The sequence below is a fragment of the Drosophila montana genome, unplaced genomic scaffold (genome assembly GCF_035044405.1).
Source record: "Drosophila montana isolate Dmon_TW-CO22-7 unplaced genomic scaffold, ASM3504440v1 contig_2716_1, whole genome shotgun sequence".
NCBI lineage: Eukaryota > Metazoa > Arthropoda > Insecta > Diptera > Drosophilidae > Drosophila > Drosophila montana.
In genome coordinates this window covers 577,965-598,929 of record NW_026997587.1, presented here as the reverse complement: position 1 = coordinate 598,929, position 20,965 = coordinate 577,965, and the positions used below count along the sequence as shown (strand labels likewise).

The 20,965-nt window shown below is 42.1% G+C and overlaps 8 protein-coding genes across 9 annotated transcripts; 4 read left to right on the top strand and 4 right to left on the bottom strand.

Annotated features, from left to right (window-relative positions):
• Positions 1-534: 534 nt before the first annotated feature.
• lbm (late bloomer) lies at positions 535-3,513 on the top strand. Its single transcript, XM_064684285.1, has 5 exons — positions 535-651; positions 896-978; positions 2,625-2,783; positions 2,850-3,185; positions 3,260-3,513. The coding sequence occupies exons 2-5, from the start codon at positions 919-921 to the stop codon at positions 3,329-3,331; spliced, it is 627 nt and encodes a 208-aa protein (XP_064540355.1). The 5' UTR covers positions 535-651; positions 896-918; the 3' UTR covers positions 3,332-3,513.
• A 1,038-nt stretch (positions 3,514-4,551) lies between these two features.
• LOC135429832 (ATPase H(+)-transporting accessory protein 2-like) lies at positions 4,552-5,662 on the bottom strand. The gene has a single exon (XM_064684307.1). The coding sequence runs from the start codon at positions 5,607-5,609 to the stop codon at positions 4,644-4,646; it is 966 nt and encodes a 321-aa protein (XP_064540377.1). The 5' UTR covers positions 5,610-5,662; the 3' UTR covers positions 4,552-4,643.
• Positions 5,663-6,652: 990 nt separating this feature from the next.
• Tsp42En (Tetraspanin 42En) lies at positions 6,653-9,097 on the top strand. The gene is made up of 5 exons (XM_064684290.1): positions 6,653-6,911; positions 6,991-7,164; positions 7,949-8,104; positions 8,163-8,357; positions 8,885-9,097. Exons 1-5 carry the CDS (start codon positions 6,852-6,854, stop codon positions 8,954-8,956), a joined length of 657 nt encoding a protein of 218 aa, XP_064540360.1. The 5' UTR covers positions 6,653-6,851; the 3' UTR covers positions 8,957-9,097.
• A 428-nt stretch (positions 9,098-9,525) lies between these two features.
• On the top strand, positions 9,526-11,200 carry Tsp42Eo (Tetraspanin 42Eo). Its single transcript, XM_064684289.1, has 5 exons — positions 9,526-9,666; positions 10,359-10,541; positions 10,599-10,754; positions 10,808-11,005; positions 11,061-11,200. The coding sequence occupies exons 1-5, from the start codon at positions 9,607-9,609 to the stop codon at positions 11,130-11,132; spliced, it is 669 nt and encodes a 222-aa protein (XP_064540359.1). The 5' UTR covers positions 9,526-9,606; the 3' UTR covers positions 11,133-11,200.
• On the bottom strand, positions 9,587-12,447 carry Tsp42Ep (Tetraspanin 42Ep). Of its 2 annotated transcripts, none has more exons than XM_064684287.1 (4): positions 12,061-12,447; positions 11,826-11,999; positions 11,418-11,771; positions 9,587-11,361 (listed from the first exon to the last, which is right to left on the bottom strand). In XM_064684287.1, exons 1-4 carry the CDS (start codon positions 12,253-12,255, stop codon positions 11,206-11,208), a joined length of 879 nt encoding a protein of 292 aa, XP_064540357.1. In that variant the 5' UTR covers positions 12,256-12,447; the 3' UTR covers positions 9,587-11,205. The 2 variants fall into 2 exon arrangements, with proteins under 2 accessions (XP_064540357.1, XP_064540358.1); XM_064684288.1 differs by having other exon boundaries at positions 9,587-11,343.
• A 140-nt stretch (positions 12,448-12,587) lies between these two features.
• On the bottom strand, positions 12,588-15,952 carry Pgant3 (Polypeptide N-Acetylgalactosaminyltransferase 3). The gene is made up of 6 exons (XM_064684286.1): positions 15,448-15,952; positions 14,742-14,842; positions 14,477-14,657; positions 14,249-14,415; positions 12,932-14,187; positions 12,588-12,855 (listed from the first exon to the last, which is right to left on the bottom strand). Exons 1-6 carry the CDS (start codon positions 15,579-15,581, stop codon positions 12,694-12,696), a joined length of 2,001 nt encoding a protein of 666 aa, XP_064540356.1. The 5' UTR covers positions 15,582-15,952; the 3' UTR covers positions 12,588-12,693.
• Positions 15,953-16,301: 349 nt separating this feature from the next.
• Tsp42Eq (Tetraspanin 42Eq) lies at positions 16,302-17,380 on the bottom strand. The gene is made up of 5 exons (XM_064684298.1): positions 17,227-17,380; positions 16,973-17,146; positions 16,759-16,911; positions 16,509-16,706; positions 16,302-16,453 (listed from the first exon to the last, which is right to left on the bottom strand). The coding sequence occupies exons 1-5, from the start codon at positions 17,284-17,286 to the stop codon at positions 16,379-16,381; spliced, it is 660 nt and encodes a 219-aa protein (XP_064540368.1). The 5' UTR covers positions 17,287-17,380; the 3' UTR covers positions 16,302-16,378.
• Positions 17,381-19,547: 2,167 nt separating this feature from the next.
• Positions 19,548-20,960, top strand: Tsp42Er (Tetraspanin 42Er). The gene is made up of 5 exons (XM_064684262.1): positions 19,548-19,714; positions 20,037-20,204; positions 20,267-20,425; positions 20,488-20,691; positions 20,787-20,960. The coding sequence occupies exons 1-5, from the start codon at positions 19,655-19,657 to the stop codon at positions 20,856-20,858; spliced, it is 663 nt and encodes a 220-aa protein (XP_064540332.1). The 5' UTR covers positions 19,548-19,654; the 3' UTR covers positions 20,859-20,960.
• Positions 20,961-20,965: the final 5 nt, after the last annotated feature.

The following is a 20,965-nucleotide window of genomic DNA, read 5'->3' as shown; positions in this document are numbered from 1 at the left end:
CTGGCTAGTTAAGTGTCCAACAATTCGAAACGGCAAGTGCTTTCGGCTGGTCAGAGGCCATTCAAATCATCCTTCAGAGCTCTGCGATAATAAGGAGCTATTCATATTCGCTCAAAGACTGAAAGTGCCTGATCCTCAAATGAGCCTCGCATACGTTAATGACCACTTTTTTTCTTTGAAAACCTGCAAGGATATGGCCGAGTTAGCTTTATTTCGCTGGCCCCACTCAATTCACATCCCCAAAAGTCTGCAGCACGAAGAAGAAGAAGAAGCACTTGTACCGCTTCACAATATGACGTATTGAACGATTGACAGTGACGTCACTGAAAGCAGCGCTCATCTGCGCGAGCGCATTGACGCTCTCTCTTAATATGAGACTGTATTTGTGCGAGCAATGGCTACTGCTGCGCATGTGTGTGTGTGTGTGTGTGAGAGAGTGGTTGTGGGTGAGCGGGCGCGTGCGAGTGTGTGTGTGTGTGTGTGAGTCGTTTTGAATGTTGAAAATAACGAACTTTTTTATTTGGATTCAGTTTGCAAGCAAACGTGGAACGCGCCAGTCTCTGAAACGGATTCGAGCACATTTAAAAAGAGGCATTTATTTTGTTATTTCGAAAACAAACAACTGCGCTTTGTTGTTTTGGAAGTCAAAAGGTTAAGAAACTTCGTGCTGTGATATTTGTGTGTAAATTGAGTACAATTTCATATGCTTATGCGCTGCCAGCTAATTATGTACAATTAGTAAAAATACAAATAAACATAAATTGAAAATTTGAATTCAGTCCAATTAAAAGCGATTTTATTGTGCATTTAAATTTGATTAAGAATATTTAGTTTAGCAGTTAAAAGTGATTGAATTAGGATTTGTATATATTAAATGTTTGTTTTTAATTTTCAGCTTGCCAAAGTCAATTTTGAAAAATGGGCTGCGCCATAAAAACCATCAAGATTAGCTCCATTGTGCTGAATGCCATTTTGGCGGTAAGTTTTAGAAAAACAAAAAAATAAATATATATAACAAAAAGAGAGCGAATAATGCAAATGCACACACACACACACACACACACACAGACGCACACAGCTTGTTATTTAAATATTTCAATGACATTTATTATTTCACTGATGCATTCAATTCAAAAAAACAAAAAAAAAAGAAAGGAAATAAACCACTTGCAAGCATGATGTCATATGCCCCGAGAATGAAAGCGAAAAGAAATCAAGTTTTGGGCAATCTATCGGATTTAACCGTATATATAATAAGGCTAGAAAGCAGCTCTGCAAGATGCTAGAATATTCAAAAATTCTCACATGCACATGGCCCCCAATGTTATTTGCACCCCCCCTCCCCCACCCCTCCTCCACCCTCCACCTCTTCAGTAGGCGAAACCCACGTATGGCCACTTATATTTGGCCATGTTGTATTTTTAATATTTTGTCATTTGTCAGTTTCACACACTTTAGCCACGTCGACGACAGGTCTTTGGCCAATACATACACCCCCTTGACTACGCTGCTGGCACCCCTCTCCCTCTCCTCTCCCCTTCCCTGTTACCATAGCTAGCATGTTTACGCTTGCAAGTTTTGGTTTGTTTTGACTGGGCCCGGAGAGTCAAGTAGTATTGTGCTCGCAGGAAACGGACGCCCTGTGCCCACAATTGCAGCCAGTTTCTGGCTGTCGAATGATGTCATCACGGCACACTACACTTATTTGTAGTTTGACCTATATAGCGCGTTATCCGAATCCAGGCATAGGCCTCAACCCCCAAAAGCCAAACGGGGTGTGTTTGGCGCAAACAACACCCCCGCCCGATTGTAATCAACCAATTGACTGTCTTCAGACAAAGAACAAAAGAGAAGCTCTCGAAGATTAAATACCCTAGCACGCATTAACCAATCTAGCCATGACTCAGCCTGTTTTTACTGATCAGAAGAACATTTACAACATATATATAGACTTAATGTGGTTGTAGGTGTCTGCTTTGATGTAAGTCGTAACAAAATTTAATATCCTGCTGCTAGTAAAAAAGGTAAAATGTAAAATTAATGCCGTGGGGTATAACAGACTAGGCTATGCTCTTTCACAGTCCAATAGCAGCTAAAATATACGTCAAATTGATCGATTTTAACGATTGATTTTATCGATCTTTAGAGCTCATCGGTAGACTTTATTCTAAACTTGGTCAAGAACTCTGGCAGATATAGATTTTCGGTTTCATATACAGAGGAGTTTATAGCTAAACATAATCAAAAATATTTTGGCTGCCTTCTAGTGGGCGTGGCTTAAAAACTTGAGTATATAACACACAATTCAAAGCAAGGACGATCAAATCAAATATACTCTGTACAAAACCTATATACTCTTCTTACTTTGTAAACGAGAGTAAAAGTCATTCAAGTGACGCGCTCTGCGGTTCTGTGCCACTTATATGGTATCTCTCTATATAGTATATATAATATATATCATTTGACAAACCTCAATTAATGTGCCGCAAATTGCAAAAAGCGTTTCGATTTCGACTCAAACTCAAATTATTGCACTTGGACCTTGTTCTCGCATCCCATTGCATATATTGTCCGATGACTCACTCGAAGAATTTCCAGTTAAATATGTTGCGTTAATCTTACAGCTCCTCGCAGTGGGTGCCATCGGTTGGATAGCCTTCAATGCGGATACGGAGAGCGAGGAGTTTGTTATCGCCGCCTACGTGGCCTGCGCGATAATTGTGCTGTTCGCCTTTCTGGGCATATTTGCGGCCATACGCGAATCGGTCTGTCTGACCGCAACGGTAGGGTTCAACTGTTCAATTGTTGCATTTATGGCGAATAACTACTGTGCAATACTTTCCATGTAGAGTGCTGTGTTCCTGTTGGTGCTGGCCATACCGCAAATTGTGAGCACCTGCATGTTCTTGCATCAGTCCGAGGTGCAGAGCGCCCAGCAGACCGTGGAGCTGGCCTGGCAGGCGAACAACATGGACGGACTGCAGCAGAAGTACGAGTGCTGCGGCAAGACCAGCGCCCAGGACTATGTGCATCTACGGCAATCGATACCGCCCAGCTGCTATGTGGATCTGCAGCAGAAGCCGGAGCATCTGTTTGTCGAGGGCTGCATCGAGAAGCTGCAGAGCCATTACGAGAGCGACAAGCGGCGCTTCATCATTGTCTCCTGGGTCCTGGTGGCCTTCGAGGTGGGTGTGCACTAAACTAAACATATACAATTAATTTTTGTTGAATACCTTAATAATCGTGTTACCAATTGCAGCTGTTGTGCTTTGCGCTGGCCGTCTTTCTGGCCATCAGTTTCCGCAACAAGCAGCGGCGCATGCAATTTTAATGGCCAACTGTTGCGGCAGGTGACAAGTACAAAACGGGGAACGGGGAACGGGGAACGAGGCCCGCCCCTCGCTGAGCTGAAGGATATTAAGTATTTGATTTGTGCTCCGCCTATTCGAGCACAACTCTTTATTTCTAATCAAAAAAAAAACCAAACAAAAATTATATGCATACAATTCATAAGCTGCAAATTCTACTACAAATGCTACAAACATAAGCTAAGTACTTAGTTAATTTATAATTTGTAATTTATTTTAACTATCTATAAAGCAAATAAAACTAAATATATATGTGTTTGTGCGTGTATTCTAATAAATGAAAGCGTTTGTTTTGGGCTTTTGGGATTAAGTCAGGCGAAATGTAACAAAAATTCCTTTTGAAAAACTTGTTGAGAATTATAAAGAATAATAATACAGTAACTGGTTCTGTGGAGCAAAAAAGAACTTATATTTTCGGCAAATTATTTCGAAACGATTTTACGAACTTTATGATATAGCAGTCCGATGCTGATAATATTTTTTTTTCACGGGAGGAACACAGCAAAGCTCGCCATTTAAGAATTTGACAGTTTTATATGCTAGCTATATGATATAGTAATTCGATCTGGCCGCATACAACATACAATCCTATTGCCGTCGGAATTTATAGCGAATTTTTATGCCCCTTTTTATTATTTATCTCAAAAAATTGCGTATACAACACGTGGTGCGAGCGCACTCTCAAGAACGGTTCCCGTTTTCTGAGGTACAACAAAATTTGCTTGTTTATAAATAGGCCGACGTCACATATTCAGGGCCAAAAAGAAGAAAATGCGTACGGGCCAGGCCAAAATGAAAATATGCGCTGGCTAAGGCAGACAACTTGTTGATCATCTGCCAGCCTCATACCTTAGCTACAGACACATGTAAATATGTATTTGCGTCGATTTGTCAAATTTTGTTTTGCTTTTTTGGCATGCGTTTTGGCCAAAACGAGGGCTGGCTAATTGGTAAACAAGGCACATAGTTTAGGGAATGCCAAAACTGATGAGCCAAAGCGAACTACTGACTGTTGCCGCTTTATGTGATATCTTTAACAAATTGAAATGTTTATATAAATGGAAATGGATATTGGAATTTTTAGTTTTGCATACTACTAAGTATAATGTCAAGTCACAATATTTAGTGAGCACTCAAGCGACGCCTGATACTTATCTTAGTCAGCGCTTAAACTGTTTGAGAATTACAAATGAAAATTGCTTTAATTGCTTGTGAGCATATATTTGCTATTTAATTAGTGCATAGGAATACATTTAACAGCACATCTATCAATTTTTAGTGCTTCTTCTTGTGTAGACCTGAGCGATAGTGGTGGGTGGAGCTCATGCGATAGATGATCGAATCTCTGCCTGGATCGATATTGACAATTGAACAGCAAATGACAGCCAGCGAGAGGACATATGCAATACCTAACCATAACACAATATGGAATATAATCGGATAATCGTAGGCACGGAATTTGGGGAAGGGATTTGTCGCGTTTGGCGACTTATGGCCTCGACTCAAGCTGCTTGCGGACATCTGCTTGTCCGTGGTCTGCACGAAAAGCAACGTATTGCTGATATTTCTCGCAGCGGCCAGGAGATCTGCAATCGCGGCGGCGACCAGCTGCTTGGCCTCAAAGAGTATGGTGTATTTGGTCACCTTGGAAATGCGATCCAGCGACAGGCGAAAGACGATCACCTGCGAGGAGTTCAGCAGGCCGCTCAAGTTCCTGGTGATGGCATTCATATAGCCGATCTCCTCGAGAAAATTCTGATGGCTCAGATAATCGATGGGCCTCAAGAAACGTATAGGCTCGGCCATGGGCACCTCCTGACTACCGAAATAGGACTTGTACGTTAAGACACCCAGATTATGATTAATAAAGTTGAAATCGTTAACTGTTCCGGGCTCGAGCTGTGCTACGAAATTATCAATCGAATTTGCGGTGTCCGAATCGATTAGTTCGTAAACCCTGTAATTGCCGGACGTTTCCACACGATAAACACCCTTCACGTGCACAAGAATCACCGTTGTCTGGCTGAGTTCAAAGGGATCCTTGATCGTCAGGCCGGACCACTTGGAGTTGCCGGTGACGCTATTGCCCAATGTAGCCAGGAGAACGTCGCCCACGTAAAAACTATCCAGTGAATCGTTGCCAGTGAATTCCATTGACTTGGGACATTGCAGCACGCTCAACTCCCCGATGCCACGTACAACAGCAATAAATAGCGCAAAGGTTGTGAAAATTGACAACATTTTCAATAGTTCGAATATTTCCGTAGCTTATTATAGAGCCTTATAGAGAAAAGTTTCTCGCCAACTACTTGATTTCAACTAGCTAAGTTTTTCCTCAAGAAAAGGCTGCTAGGTTTCGCTTATTGCCATTGTTGTTCTTATCATATCCTTATCATAGTATCATTTACAAATGGCATTTTGCGGCGCACTTTATCAATGAACGCTTACATACGTATTTTATCTAGGACAAAAGCTCCTTTAAAGGTTAAGGGGGGGCAAAAGCTTTGTCGACATGCTAGTGACATCATACCACCCACAAATTCTATGACCGCCAAGAGACTGAACATTAATAGCACAACAAGTATTATGGCCAAAGGTGAAGCTGCTGAACTCATAGATACCCTGGACTTGGGTCTTGTATGTACAGCAGGTTGGCTAACAATTTGCATAATTTATTCCCAAATATCCTGTACACAATCCTTTTACTAAATACACTGAGAAAATTATTTTTCAAAATACAGGTTTTTTTTTAAATTATCTGTTAAACTGTTTTTAGAAAAATATTTCTAAACATTCAGAAAAAGTTGTATATAAATTTAGAAAAATTGCATTAAAATTTATTATTTAGAAAATTTACCTTCAGTAATTGAAGTTTTTAAGTTTTTCGGTTAATTTTATAGAAAATTCTGAGATACATTTTTACAGGTATTTTAATATGTTTCTGTTTGGAGTTCTTTTCTTTCCCAATTCTAAGCGTAAGCATGACAAAAACCTGATTAAAGTAGCGACTATTTCAGGACCTGCCTCAGCTTAGCATGCCAATAAACTGTATCTTTCAGCAAATCTCAGTCTAACTATCTCTAACATTTACAGGGTATAGCAACAACAAGAGTCAACAATCGAATCTTGATTTCAATCTATCAATGTATCTAACTGCTTTTAACATTTACAGGGTATAGCAACAAGCACTCGAACGTTGATTTCTTAGAAGAAGCCACCAATAACAAACAGCGAGCCGAATGTCAGACAGTCGGATTGCCGTGCTGTCTGGTGGGTGCTGCGTTGCCTTTTTGGGGGCGCCATTATTTCAAAATAAATGCGCGTCGTTTAGTCGTAGTTGAACGTGTCTGGCAAAAGGGCTGGAGCTGGAGCGTGTTGATTATTTACACCACATACATATACTACCTTGCTTTTTTGTTATCATACGAAAGAAGCTTCCCGAAACGCAATTGGACGCACTATCGATTGGTTTGCGTTGCGAACATGGCCAGCCGTGTATCCTGCCTGAAAGCCATACTTATCGCACTGAATGTGCTGCTATCGGTGCGTATGCGTAATATTCGTATAAGTTATTTCCTGTGCGCATTGCACAAGACGTTCACGGTTCCCGATTGATTTCCAGCTGGTTGGCGTCACATTGATTGCACTGTCTCTTTACGAGCTGGACAACGTCACCCCGGGCAGCTTTCAGCACATCGCCATCGTGGTGCAGATATTTGTGGGCTCATTTGTGGTGCTCAGCTCCTTTCTCGGCTGCTTTGCGGGCGCGCGCGTATCGCTGGGACTCATTTGGAGCGTAAGTTTGATAACAAAAATAACCGGCGTCGCACGGTTCGACGTAATAATGTTGAAACGTTTCAAGTGTTACCGAACTTTTTTATGTAATTCGCGCCAACTTCTGATAGATACAAATTCGATCAAATTGAAACGAAAGTTATATTTCCATGCCATTTAAGTGTTTCTTTTTAAATTTGTTATTATTGTTTATTTCATTTGGAATAATATCAAAAAATTATGAAATTTGAACCAGCGACCTTTCGCTTATTAGTCCGACGCTCTGTTTTCCCTAAGCATAGTTTTTACCGTCTTGGAACTTGAATTTTTGTGCTTTTTTTTTAAATTTGTTGGTTTTACTTATTTCATTTGGAATAAAAAACAATAAAATATGAAATTTGAACCAGCGACCTTTCGCTTGTTAGTCCGACGCTCTGTTTTCCATCAGCACAGTTTTTACCGTCTTGGAACTCGAATTTATGTGCTTTTTTTTTAAATTTGTTGGTTTTACTTATTTCATTTGGAATAATAACACATAAAATGTGAAATTTGAACCAGCGACTTTTCATTGTTAGTCCGACGCTCTGTTTTCCATCAGCACAGTTTTTACCGTCTTGGAACTCGAATATATTTTTAAATTTGTTGGTTTTGCTTATTTTATTTTCATTAAATATGAAACTTGAACCAGCGACCTTTCGCTTGTTAGTCCAAACCTCCGTGTTTCCTACTTGGAGCTCGACTTTTCCAACACTCCATAAAACTTTATATACATAAATATTACCTAACATTCTCTCTATACCCTGTAGTTTGTCAGCTGCATGCTGATATTGATCGGCTTGCAAATCTATATAATTGTGGCTGCCCATGTCACGGACTATGTGGAGCGGTCACGTGCGGATTTCCTATCTCTCTGGTCAGATCCGCGACGCAACGTGGATCGCATTAGCTATCTGGAGCAAAGGGTGAGCTGGCGAAGTAGTTCCATAGGTAATTGATTCATTTATTCCCTTTTCGATACAGTACACATGCTGTGGCCAAAGCGGGCCACATGACTATATACTCCAGGGCAGCGCCTTTCCGCTCAGCTGCTATGGGAATAAGGAACGGGTGCAGAGTCAACTCTTCAGCGGCGGCTGCTTGGAGGCTGTGCAGGCGCATGCCACAGACAATGTCGTCAACGGGCTGATCATCAAGTGGCTGCTTTTTCTGCTCGAGGCAAGTTTTCAACGCCGACCTTAACATCATTTCAGACAATAATTTATGGCTGGCTTAGGCGGGCAAAAGAAAAGAAAATAATATTTTCTACCCTTGCGAAGAGCAGAATAATTTTGTCGCGAGGTAATAAATTTAATATATATGAGTGTAGACGATTTAGTCATCTTCCTGTCTGTTTGTTTGTATACGGTTATAGATTACCTATACCAGAAAGTATATAGTAGTAGTAGTAGTAGTAGTATATACAGATTACATAGGAACTATCGGCCGAAAACAAAGATTTTGAATTAGAACTTACGTTTTGTAATTAGAATCCTCTGCCAAAGGATTTTCTAGCTTTGCCAAGTTCTTAAGAACAATCTCTTACCGGAATCGCATAAGTCTATAAAGCAGCTGCAAAAAGCTGCACACTTTCTGCTCTTCCATTAGGGTATTTGATCTTCGGCGCACCGAAGTAGACTATTCGATCTTGTGTGTGGTTTTTTATTTATTTAAACAATTTCACCTTCTGTCTTTCATCTGCACAGCTTGGCGCTCTGGGCACAGCCTCCCACCTGGGCATCACGGTGCGCAATAAGCTGCGGCGCGAGCGTTTCTGAAAGAGGCTTTCCCCCCCTCATTTAATCAATAGCTCGTAATGCAATTCAAACTTAAACGTAGCATCTATAAGTGTTGGCATTTTACACAAGATAAATAAATAAATATCGCGCAAAACGTTTGCAAACAAAAACCAACTCAGTTAATACGCTGCGATTAAATGCGTATAAATCTCTTAAGTGTATTTTCCTATTCGAATAGTTCTTGTTGTTGTTGTTGTACATTTTCCAAACTACTTATAGCCATGGCATATCTAGTATAAGCGGCTAAGTGGATAGATATATGGGCTGCCTATAAAGATGAATATATAAAAATACATGTGAAACAATTCGCAGTCGCGGGACGATGCGGCGGGCGGGCGGGGGGCGGGGCGACAGCCGCTGGGGATTGTGTCTCTTGAGTAACGACCACACAAAAAAACGAAAAAAATATATAAAAAAAAGCACTCGACGCTTTTGTAAACATTTCGCAGTTTTTCTTCAAACTGAACGAGTTGAGTTCTCTTGGCAGCCGAAAAGCATTAACGCGCGCGTCTTCATGCGGATTGGAGATCGCACCACAGAGCAAATGCCATATAAAAAACATTAAAAAAAGACAAGAAAAACATATATATTAGCATAATTTAAAATTGATTTAGTTGCTGCGACACGAAATGCCCACACTGCAGGTGTGTCTGCAATGGACCGCGGTCGTCTTCAATACATTTACTTTGGTGAGTTTTCATAAATGGAATAAATTTTCAGTAAACATATTTCGAAAAAAAGGCGTATATCTATGTGCATATGAATTAGGGCTATGCTGACATATGTACGCTCATTAGCTTTTATACGATTTAACTCGAGTTCTTCCATTAACAAACAGCTTGCGGCTTGACTCACGGTGCGTATGAGTAATTTGCCCATTAAGCAGTCGATTTAGTGCTGCACACACACACACAGATATATAGCATATATATGTTGCTAAATCTCATTAAATTCTCAATCACTTTGCAAGCTTCACGTTTTAATTGTTGCTATTTATTTACATATTCCTTGTGGCCAATTTGGCAGCAAACAAATCTCCTGCCTCCGATGCGCCCCAGACAAGATGTCATTTTACTTATTTTTAATTATTGCTACATTTTTCGCACAACAATTTGAGTGTGTGTCCGTGTGTGCGCGTGTGTGTGTGTGTGTCCGGCGGGGCATTTAAAAATAAAGCCCAAAGTAATTTCATGCGTCTGTATTTGTTTTTATTTTGGTTTCTGCCGCCTGACAAAGGCGGGCAACATTTTTTTGATTTGATTTTGTTTTTTATATATTTTTGGCCAGGTTTTTTGTTTTTAATTTGTTTTTGTGTGACGCGTTGTTAATTCACATGATTTTTTCTATTTTCCTAATTAATTTCCCTTTTATGTTTCAACAGCTAATTGGCAGCATGGCCGCCCTGGCTGGCGTCTATGAGCTGCTCTATAAGCTGGACGAGGGCTCCTCCGATCACATTGATGCGGAGAAGATCATGCAGTTGGCCATGGCCGGCAGCCTTATACTGGCCGCTGTCATCGGCTGCTCGGGCGCCTTTCTGGGCTCCATCAAGGTGCTGGCCGTGGTAAATATGGAACTCCCGATTTGAAATGAGCTTTAGCTAAATGATTGTAACTCCTAGCACTTGGTTATGTTGGTCTTGCTGATTGGTGCACACGTCTATCGCCTGGCGCACTACAATGAGTCCAAGCATGTGGATACCACGGAGGAGTTTGTCATGGGCGTGTGGATGAGGGAGCTGGTGCATCCGGGCGCTATGCATCAGCTGGAGCGCAGAGTAAGCATATGTTCACACAAAAGCTAAACATATTTGTAACTTCTGTTGTCCAGTACGAGTGCTGCGGCGACAAGGGCTTCTCGGACTACACCAGCCTGAGCATGCGTGTGCCACAGAGCTGTTTCCATACCAAGGATGGGGTGCATGCGCTCTATCCCTATGCCGAGGGCTGCATGACAGCCGTTAAGCGCGCCCATTTGAATATCTATCGCTCCGAGAGATGGGCGCACGGCGGACTCATTGGCTATGAGGTGAGTCGTGATTTGATTATGTATCCCCTTATATATGTATGTTTATCTTTTGCAGATTGTGGGCATTATTTTGGGCATAACGCTGTGTTGTCAGCTGACCACCAAAACACGCCGCTATGCCTACTAGAACTAAGATTTATACGCTGCATTTGCTAAACTACAATAAACGACTTAACTGCTATGATCCATAGAGAAGCTACTTAAATATTGTCCAGCAGCTGGGCACGCGAGCCCACATGATTGGCGCGCGGCTCACGGCGAACACCGGGCGGCACCTGTTGTCGTGCCCGTCGCTCGCGTTGCCGCAGCTTGTAGAGCAGACCGCTCAGCGCGATGGTCTGGACGAGTATAAAGATCTGTGGGCATATAGCGCTTATTAGTTACTATAAAGATCAGTGAACTGGCAGCTTACCTCAAGGCCAATGATGCACCACATGAATAGCTTATCGCGCTGCTGTATGTGGCTCTGGTTGCGGTTCAATGTCGCCTGGCAGCCGCGTGTAAAGAGCTTGTCGTCGGCAGCAGCATGCTGATAACAGCTTTTCGGTATGGGCAAATGCAAAGACTTGTAGTCGTTGGCGCCGTTGTAACCGCAGCATTGCTGCTGCTGTTCATACTGTTGCATCAGCTCCGGCTGCTTGTCCAGGCCATGCCAGGCCAGCGTAAGCTCCAGCTGCTGCCAGGCGCCGCTATAGCGATTATGCGGCTGGTAGTTGTGCAGCTGCAGATACTCTGCGCCCAGCACGATCAGTACAAAGCAGGTGAACTGCAAAATATGAGCCAGATTAGCATGAATAATTCATGAATGCATAAGACTCACAATTAAATTCACGCTAAGCAGATCGCAGACCAGGCCATAGCAGCCGAATATGACTATCGTGCAGATGGTGGCGCCCAGCACGAGACTCTCCACAAAGTATGTATGCTCCGGCGTGTTTGGCTGCGCCATTTGCAGGCCCAAGCCAGCTGCGACCAGCACGCCTATGGCCAGTAGCTGCAACAGATAAGATTGAATTAATCGTGTAAGCCAAGCAAATGACAATTTGTTACCTTACCATATAAAGTAAATTGGACAAGAGTCCGGTGTATTTGATGGTGTTATAGCAGCAGATCATGTTGCGAACGCGAATGCGACAATCTGCAGCAGATGCTGCAATTTTAAAGCAGCTGCAAAGCTGATAATCTACTGAGACTGAATATATATAAACATGTATTAAAGGTGGAGATAGCACAGTGACACTTTTGTACATTATTTCTCATTCGTTTTAAGTAATTTATGTGTCTCCGCAGCAAAGCTCAATTTTTAATATTTGTTTATTTAATTTGTTAGAAAATTAAAGTGTTATAAAATGTTAAAAGTATTAAGTAAAGTACTTGTTACTTTGCGACTTAAAAATTGCCTAAAAATTTGACTTAATAAATATGACGTAGAATTGCATAGAGTACCATTCAAGTTTTTTTTTTGTGCAGGGGAGAAAAGCTCCCAGGCAAACACTCAAAACAATTCTTGTGGGCATGTCCCGGTGTATGTGTGCGTCTGTGTGTAGGTGTGTCTGTGTGTGTGTCTGTGTGAGGGGGCGGGTCGTTAAACAATTTCAATAAATATCACATTGTATTAGATCGCTGGCAGGGGTTTTTTTTTTCGTTATCTCGTTTTGTCGTTATCGTGTTTTTTTTGTTATCATTTTTTACATGCGCCAGGGCAGCGGTATGAGTCCCCATTTCTGTGTTATATCCTTGAAGTTGCACTCCATGGTAAGCACCACTTTCTCGACTTTCTGGCTGCGCGCATTCGTGGCCGCTTTGAGCGTCAGACAGAGCTTTGTCTCGCGATGCGAAATCTGTTGTGTCTGTAATTGTTGTTAAATGGAGATTAGCATTGTAATTAATCGAAAAGTCAGGCCTGACGCCCCACTGATTACTCACATCCATGTCATAGGTCCACTGTTGACTTGCCTCGGTGGCGCATTGCGTCAGCATCACATTCGATGTTGTTGCATTCCGATTTCTGAGCAGCTTGAGCGCGCCCGATTTGGGCGGGCGATATGTGAGGCAGACATTGTCGTTGGTCATTATCTGACCCTTGGGTGTAATGACAAACATGTCCATCGTTTGTGCATGCGATGTGCAATCGCCGACTGTCACCGGCTGCAGCGTTGAGCGCGGCACATCGTCATGCAGCGGACGCAGGCACTTGTCGCGCTCCAAATCGATCAGCGACATAAATTCCTCGGCTTTGTTGTCGATCTCCTCGAAGGCGCGCTTCCATTCCCGGGACAGGGCACGTCCCGGCAGGTTCTTCATGTGCTTACTGTACGCCTGTGCGCATTCCGTTTCGCCATCCAACCAAATGATTTTGCCAAAGAAACGATCCGGTGCCGGAAAGAAATGTTCCGGCCAAATGTTCTCCAGATACCATGAAAATGGCTTGCACTTGAGTTTCTCGCGCAATGCCAAACGATCCGTCACATTCACCTTGTCCCGCGCGCTCAGCGATAGACCTGCCGTGTAGAGCATCACAAAATATTGCCAGTCGTCCATCCAGACGGTGGCAGCTCGTGCCAGATTCGCGGTGAGTACCTCGCTCATGCCGCCCGGGAACGTGTACGGCGTGCTGCTGCGGAATATGTGGCCCACATGGGAGCAGGGACTGATCTCGATGCGGCCGCCGCACTGCCAAATCCGAAAGGACATCTCCACGTTCTCACCGCCCCAGATGCGCATTTCGCTATCGTAGGCGCCCATCTCGTAAAAGTACTTGCGATCGATGGCAAACAGACCGCCAGCCATGCCCGGCGTGGCTATGGGCGCTGTGCTGTCCTTGGGCTTGACGCTGGTCTGTCGTTTGCGATCCGAAGAGAACCAACGGAAGCTTAGCTGCCAGTTGAAGGCGCCCCAATGATTCTCAAAGGTTTTCGTGTAGCTAAAATTGTCGTCCGATATGATGTCTATCACTGGGCAAATGACCACCTCCCGCGATTCCTTGATGCGTGCCAACAATGGTTCCAGCCAGCCACGGGAGCACTCACAGTGCGCATCCAGAAAGGTGAGCACATCGCCGCGCGCATGCTGTGCGCCCATGAGCCGGGCAGGCACCAGTCCGCTGCGTTCCTTCATGCGATACAAGCGCGTGGGTACATTAAGTACCTTGATGTAGGCCTCCAGTTGGCGTTTCAAAAAGGCTGTGCATGCAGGCAGGGAATGTAAGAATGTAAGATTAATTAAGCTTCAATAGAAACTTACAGCGATCGCTGGCATCGTCCACCAGAATGATTTCCTTGAGCAGTTGGCGTGGTGAGCGATTTATGACGCTGGTAATGGTGCGCAGCAGCACGGACCAGGCCTCGTTGTGGAAGACAATGATGACCGAGGTGCTGGGCAAGCCATGGGCATAGCGCTTATCGCGACATCTGCAAAAGTTGATCATATATACATTCGGAGCATATTCATAGAGCTTAACGCACGACTTACTCATTCGTTCTGTAGTCCTTGAGCGTTCTATTGAGGGGAATGCGGTCGCTGGCCAAGATATTGAAGCTGTTTAGCTTGAAGAAGCGCTGCATACGAAAACGATCGCGCGGCGGTATGACCACGGGTCGCCCATCGGCGCCCTCGCCCTGTTTAGGCTCGAACTGGTTGATGTTGTAATCATCTGCAAATGTATGGTCATTGAATGTTTTTTATTTTATTTTAATTTTTTTTGGGTTTTTTTTTTGTTTTGTTGTGGTTTAATAACCTGCAGTCATATTGCCGAAGATGTCTCCCTTGCCAATATAGTGGGCCACAATGTTTTTGTACGGCCAGAGCGAGCGACGTTTGGGCGGCGGTTTTGGATGACTTTGCACGTTGAGTGATCCAAAAGTGAAGAAAAAAGACAAAAAAAAAAAAAAGCAAACAAACAAAAGATGACAATGGCAATAATGTTGGGCATTTAACAATAAGACGCAGCAGCAGCAGCAGCAAAACAACTAGAAATGCCGTAAAAAAATGCAAAGTAGCCAGCAAAACCGAAAGCAAGGCTGGAGATGAGAGATACCCGTCCAGCCAGCGGCCCACTCAAGTGGAAACAACCACAGCGCCGGCAGCGACAGCGCCACTTGCAACACCAACCAGCCAGTGTTGACAATTCGGCTGTTTTCTAGCTCAATTTGGCTAGCTTCAGAGGTCCTCAGTCGCTTTAGCTACTTTTGGGCAGCCAGTCAAACAGCTAAGTCAGCTACTTTTAGCCTTTTTTACATTGGCTTCTTTTTTGAAGTTGCCAACACTGCAACAACATCTGCTGCTGCTGCTGCCTTGAAGGAAATTATGCAATGGGACGAATGCAGCGGTGCGAGGTTGAAGCCAGGCTTGGTTGCAATTTCGTGGCAAATTTCACTAAGACTTTGGGCACACACTCCATTTTCATAGATAACAATAGAACTGATTATATTTCCATTACTCACCGCGGCTCTGCGCCAGTGTTTTGTATACTTGACACATATAAATTTATGCTAATTGCAAACATGAAGAATGCAAAAAACAACAAAAACAGGTATAGAAGCCAGAGCTTCTTTAGCTGCTGGAAACGCAGACCCATTTTGACGAATTGTTGTTTGCTTTTTTTTTAATTTTTTTGGGACACCCGTGTTTGCGCGCACGTTGTTGTTGCCTTCAGCTACGCTGTGCTAATGACCGGCAACAGTTCCGAGCCCAACTCTCTTTGCGCCAAACTAAGCGTTGGCTAAGAAAATTGATATCTTGTTTGTTGTGGCCAGCGTTGAACTTGGCCACGACCAATGCACAGTCCCGTTTAAGCACTTCGATAGCCGCGAGTGCGTCTCCTAATGGCCAACGCTACTAAATGCGTTATGAATACATGCTGTCTGCTGAAATCTCATCTCTTTAAGCGGAAAACTAGTTGAACGCGCTGCTAATTTCTTGTTTTTTCTATTCTGCTATAGGTTTGTAAACAACATATCGATAAGCAATGCGATATATTGTGGCGGTCGCTCGATAACTCGGGCGCACAGGTGGCAGCACTGTGTCGCATTACTCAATCAAAACCGTAAAAGGCGCGCCAAAACCTAATTAGTTTGCAATATGCATAACAAATTTACTGAACCAGGTGTTCATAATTAGGTAAGAATTAGATTCATTTATGCATTAGATGAGATTGCTAATCACAGCATCACCTACAACAGCAAACATGCCTTGCATTTAAATTGTTTCAGCTGCTAATTTTAAATGAATAGTTATTTTCATATACAACAGGTGGCGCTGTTTTTAACTGAACATCTTTTAGCAAAGTACGCGCACATTTCAAATCGAAGAAAACCAACATTTAATATTTGTACAACTTTAAATACTGTTTAAAATTAAAGCCAAAGTTCTGATCTAACGATACAAACGTCTACGCTCCGCATTTTGTAATGTGATTGCAAACAGTCCAGCAACCATGACAGTCAATATCTACAAATATTTGGGAATTAGTTAATCTATTTAGAGTATATATGTATATATGTACCTCCAGACCGACAACAGTCCAATCACTGATGCGCTCGTATTTGGTGCCCATGATATAGGCAGCGGCCAGACGCTTGTTACAGCCCACGGTATATAAATCCGGTGCTATGGTCGAGTTCTGGTTCAAATAGCAGCTGGCGGGTATTCGCAGTCCGCTGGAAGCATAGTCCAGGGGTCCCGATTTGCCACAGCAGTGGTACTAAAAGAGCTATTTAAATTTAAATCAATTAACTAATTAAATTCCAACTTACTTTGATCTCATAGTAGGAGATGCTACCATTGTTATACAGCTGCTTCTGCCAGGCATTGGAGATGGTCTCGTTGGCCAGCAGCTCAAAGTTGATGGGTTGTGCGAATATAACGGTAATTTGGGCGCATATCAAGGCCAGCAAAATGGCAGCATACTTTTGGGCAAAATATGAAATTTGTAAAAGTATACATAAACGATCTGCTTCGGGTACTCACAATCCAGCTGAGCCGAATGCTCTCACGTAGCGCCGCAACGCAGCCGAAGATGGTGCTGCCGAAGAGCAATATACCCAACACTATGCCCAATATGCAGGGTATGCGTATTGCCTGACTGTGGGTGAACACTATCAATGCATATGAGCACGCAGCTATGGACAGTGAGGCAAAAACCTATAAATCAAAAAATCACGGCAATCAGTTTTCGATAACTCAGCAATAAAAAAATAAATAAATAAAAAAAAAACACTTACACAGCAAAGAAAATCTAAAACGAATGAGGAGATTTTCAGCGTTTGCGTACCGCAGCTCATTTTGTGAATAAATTTAAAGCGTTTTCTTTTCCCTTTCGCCGTGTGTTCGACCAGGCACAGCGTGAATAACCCAACTGAGCGGCATGAATAAAAAAAAACCTAACGCCAAAATCAAACACAAACACACGAATGTCCATTCGAAGCTTAGTGCCAACGAGATAGGAGCTCTAGCTCAAGCTGATAAGGCTGCCTTCACAGTCCAAAACAGCTGTGCAGAGGCATGCAAAGTTTTTATATGTGACATGGAATTTGATGAGTTGGTCACAAATCGATTTGTTGCGCCTGCTTTCAGCTGCAATGCCTCCTGCAGCCAATTAGCTAGCATGTTTGATATGCACTCGAGCGTACCAGGTGCAAAAAAAACCATATATATATATTAGAATTGGCTTCTATATACAGTTGAGTTTAGTGCGCATTGTCAACTAATACTATCAGTTGTGATAACTGTGTGCTTGTGAGGTAAGCGCTGTTATCTTCAAATTAGTTTACACTACGTTCCCTTCATTGGTTCAGGGTTAAACAGCGGCAAACGGGTAGGCAAGACTGCGGAATACCCTGTAGCTCTTCACCTTCCAAAGAATTTGACCTATATTCCTCTGGTATTTTACTTAAGATCTGTGTTTCAAAGTATTTCACTTATATTCCATCGATATTTCACTTGCACTTCATATGAGCCCTATGGTTAATACTGGCTTTTATTGTTTCACTTCTATTTCACCTATATTCCACTGGTACTTTACTTAAGACCAGTAATCAAGTATGTTTCAAAAAATTCCACTTGTAGCACATAATGCTTCAAGGTATTCCACCTTTATTCCATCGATATTTCACTTGCATTTCATATGAGCCCTATGGTTGATACAGGCTTTTATTGTTTCACTTCTATTTCACCTATATTCCACTGGTACTTTACTTAAGACCAGTAATCAAGTATGTTTCAAAAAATTCCACTTGTAGCACATAATGCTTCAAAGTATTCCACTTATATTCCATCGATATTTCACTTGCACTTCATATGAGCCCTATGGTTAATACTGGCTTTTATTGTTTCACTTCTATTTCACCTATATTCCACTGGTACTTTACTTAAGACCAGTAATCAAGTATGTTTCAAAAAATTCCACTTGTAGCACATAATGCTTCAAGGTATTCCACCTTTATTCCATCGATATTTCACTTGCATTTCATATAAGCCCCATGGTTAATACTGGCTTTTATTGTTTCACTTCTATTTCACCTATATTCCACTGGTACTTTACTTAAGACCAGTGGCTAAGTATGCTTCAAAGAATTCCACTTGTAGCTCACTTAAGCACATAATGTTTCATGGTATTTCACCTTTATTCCATCTAAATTTCACTTGCATTTCATATAATCCCTCTGGCTTACTGGCGTTTTGATGTGTTTCTTGTGTTTTACGTAGGACATGTGGGTTATTATAATTCACAGCATTTCAGTACAATTTCACCTATATTCCACTTATATGTCACTTAGAGCCTGTAGCCTTTTTAATGTTCCAAAGTATTCGTCTGCATTCCACCTATATTCCACCTATATTCCACTTGTATTGCTTTTACATTTCACTTGTATTTCACTTGCATTTCATTTGCATTCCACCTATATTCCACTTTTAGAGCATTTGAATTTCACTTGTATTTCACTTGCATTTCACTTGCATTTCACCTGAATTTTTTATTTTACTCGCAAATGAAACCAAATATATATACACCTCAGGTAGGGATATCCCGCATTCCACTTACATTCCACTTGTAGTGTTTTTACATTTCACTTGTATTTCACTTGTATTTCACTTGCATTTCACTTGTATTTCACTTGCATTTCACTTGCATTTCACCTGAATTTTTTATTTTACCCGCAATTGAAACCAAATATACACCTTAGGTGTGGGTATTTCGCCATTTAAATAACTCAGTCATATTTATGGGCGTGTTTTTGCTACAAAGTACATAAAATTTAGTTCCCATAGCTCAGTCAAGTTAACGATTCACCCCCACGTAACGTTTAGTCAACCAGATATGAGCTCTTAACCCTGCTGATAAGCACTGTCTTTGGGGCTTAGGTAGTTGAGGTACCATGGCATTTCTCGCAGTGTATGTCTGACTCGCTTATTATCGTTATTATTATTTAATTTTTTTTTCTATTTTCAACGCCGTCAAACAAAAACTTCCCGTAGAATTTTTATCGCAACTAACCGCCGGTGAAGCGACTGTCGACAATTGTATATTTTTTTAGTAATTCAGTCTAAAAAAAGTCGTCAGCGAGCGTGCAACGATTCGATTTTGGTGGTGCAGTATTAACAATTGTTTTGACCAAATCGGTTTTTATATAGAAATAGAACAAAAGTGAAATGGGTTGTGCAACGGCTACGATCAAATATCTGGTATTCATATTCAATGCTCTCTGCGCGGTGAGTAACAAAAATTCTAGAAATTGGGGAATGGAAAACTCTGCGTCGCAGTTAGTCAGCGTCAAAGTTCAGCGAAGTTGGTTTATCAACGGAATTCAAGCGTATACATGATGTATGAGCTCTGCGTGTGTACATAGTACACATATGTACATATATGTATACAGATATATGTACATAGAGATACGGCTCTGGGTGCGGCACTAGAAAGCAAAAAAAATACTTTTTTAAGCTGTTTACCTGTTGCGGTTCGTCATAGAGTCCCATTCGTATCTAAGTGGCACGAAATGTTATTTCATAACTGAAATTTTGTTGGATTTTTCAGATACTGGGCATTAGCGTAATTGTGGTTAATTCGATTGCACTGAAAGATGTCGCCGATGAGACACGCCCCATAATTATATTGTTTATTGTGACCGGCTCGATTGTGTTTCTGATCTCATTCTTTGGCTGCTGTGGCGCCATCAAGGAAAGCACCTGCCTCACCTGGATGGTGAGTAAACGAATCCATATAAAACACTTACATATCTTACATAAATTTATATCTCTGCTCAGTATGCCGTCGTGTTGCTGATCATCTTGATCTTGAGCAGCGTGCTGTGCTTTGTCTATCTGAAGCGCATCGATGAGCAGACGTTGTCGCGGGAACAGCTGAACCAGGCCTGGGACAAGCAGAAGAATGGCACCGATGCCATGGCCGTCTATCAGACGAACGTAAGCTCTTGAAGATTTCCAGAGATTTCTTCTATATACATATGCTTTTGTGCCCTTTGCAGCTGAAGTGCTGCGGCATCAACGGGCCCATCGATTATACCAAGGCCAATATCACAATCCCGCAGAGCTGTTATGTCACCAATAGCACCTCGACCACATCGACGCACACGGTTTACCCCGACGGCTGCTTAAACAAATTGATCGATTTCTATGAGCAGGCCTTGAAGTTCGTTAGGGTATTTGGCTGGATTTTGATAGCCGTTGAGGTAAGTACACTTATCTACTCTATTTGCGCACTCAGCAACTGAAACTAAAAAAAAAACTAAAAACCCAACTGACTCATTTACTAATTATATTTTAGGCTGCCGCCTTCGTGTGTGCCACCATTTTGGGCATCAACTTTAACAACGAGCAACGTCGTTCCAGATATTAGAATATATCCGAAATACTAACAACATGTACTACTACTATATGTCACACTTCGAAATGTTAAAGATGTTTGAGTAGATACAAAATAAAATATTTTTTAAGTTAATTATT

What these genes read in the sequence shown, in the direction of transcription:
- Tsp42Er (XM_064684262.1), top strand. Translation starts at nt 19,655, where the DNA reads ATGGGTTGTGCAACGGCTACGATCAAATATCTGGTATTCATATTCAAT. An exon ending in TATTCAATGCTCTCTGCGCG is followed by an intron (nt 19,715 to 20,036) that starts GTGAGTAACAAA and finishes TGGATTTTTCAG; the next exon opens with ATACTGGGCATTAGCGTAAT. An exon ending in GGATTTTGATAGCCGTTGAG is followed by an intron (nt 20,692 to 20,786) that starts GTAAGTACACTT and finishes ATTATATTTTAG; the next exon opens with GCTGCCGCCTTCGTGTGTGC.
- Pgant3 (XM_064684286.1), bottom strand. Translation starts at nt 15,581, where the DNA reads ATGGGTCTGCGTTTCCAGCAGCTAAAGAAGCTCTGGCTTCTATACCTG. An exon ending in AAGGACTACAGAACGAATGA is followed by an intron (nt 14,416 to 14,476) that starts GTAAGTCGTGCG and finishes CAACTTTTGCAG; the next exon opens with ATGTCGCGATAAGCGCTATG. An exon ending in AGTGGACCTATGACATGGAT is followed by an intron (nt 12,856 to 12,931) that starts GTGAGTAATCAG and finishes CAACAATTACAG; the next exon opens with ACACAACAGATTTCGCATCG.
- Tsp42Eq (XM_064684298.1), bottom strand. Translation starts at nt 17,286, where the DNA reads ATGAGCTGCGGTACGCAAACGCTGAAAATCTCCTCATTCGTTTTAGAT. An exon ending in TTTTAGATTTTCTTTGCTGT is followed by an intron (nt 17,147 to 17,226) that starts GTAAGTGTTTTT and finishes TTTGATTTATAG; the next exon opens with GTTTTTGCCTCACTGTCCAT. An exon ending in GCATTCGGCTCAGCTGGATT is followed by an intron (nt 16,912 to 16,972) that starts GTGAGTACCCGA and finishes TTTGCCCAAAAG; the next exon opens with TATGCTGCCATTTTGCTGGC.
- lbm (XM_064684285.1), top strand. Translation starts at nt 919, where the DNA reads ATGGGCTGCGCCATAAAAACCATCAAGATTAGCTCCATTGTGCTGAAT. An exon ending in CGGTCTGTCTGACCGCAACG is followed by an intron (nt 2,784 to 2,849) that starts GTAGGGTTCAAC and finishes CTTTCCATGTAG; the next exon opens with AGTGCTGTGTTCCTGTTGGT. An exon ending in GGGTCCTGGTGGCCTTCGAG is followed by an intron (nt 3,186 to 3,259) that starts GTGGGTGTGCAC and finishes TACCAATTGCAG; the next exon opens with CTGTTGTGCTTTGCGCTGGC.
- Tsp42Eo (XM_064684289.1), top strand. Translation starts at nt 9,607, where the DNA reads ATGCCCACACTGCAGGTGTGTCTGCAATGGACCGCGGTCGTCTTCAAT. An exon ending in CCATCAAGGTGCTGGCCGTG is followed by an intron (nt 10,542 to 10,598) that starts GTAAATATGGAA and finishes TGTAACTCCTAG; the next exon opens with CACTTGGTTATGTTGGTCTT. An exon ending in TGCATCAGCTGGAGCGCAGA is followed by an intron (nt 10,755 to 10,807) that starts GTAAGCATATGT and finishes TCTGTTGTCCAG; the next exon opens with TACGAGTGCTGCGGCGACAA.
- Tsp42En (XM_064684290.1), top strand. Translation starts at nt 6,852, where the DNA reads ATGGCCAGCCGTGTATCCTGCCTGAAAGCCATACTTATCGCACTGAAT. An exon ending in CACTGAATGTGCTGCTATCG is followed by an intron (nt 6,912 to 6,990) that starts GTGCGTATGCGT and finishes ATTGATTTCCAG; the next exon opens with CTGGTTGGCGTCACATTGAT. An exon ending in TTAGCTATCTGGAGCAAAGG is followed by an intron (nt 8,105 to 8,162) that starts GTGAGCTGGCGA and finishes TTTTCGATACAG; the next exon opens with TACACATGCTGTGGCCAAAG.
- LOC135429832 (XM_064684307.1), bottom strand. Translation starts at nt 5,609, where the DNA reads ATGTTGTCAATTTTCACAACCTTTGCGCTATTTATTGCTGTTGTACGT.
- Tsp42Ep (XM_064684287.1), bottom strand. Translation starts at nt 12,255, where the DNA reads ATGTACAAAAGTGTCACTGTGCTATCTCCACCTTTAATACATGTTTAT. An exon ending in TGTCCAATTTACTTTATATG is followed by an intron (nt 12,000 to 12,060) that starts GTAAGGTAACAA and finishes TATCTGTTGCAG; the next exon opens with CTACTGGCCATAGGCGTGCT. An exon ending in GGTGCATCATTGGCCTTGAG is followed by an intron (nt 11,362 to 11,417) that starts GTAAGCTGCCAG and finishes ATATGCCCACAG; the next exon opens with ATCTTTATACTCGTCCAGAC.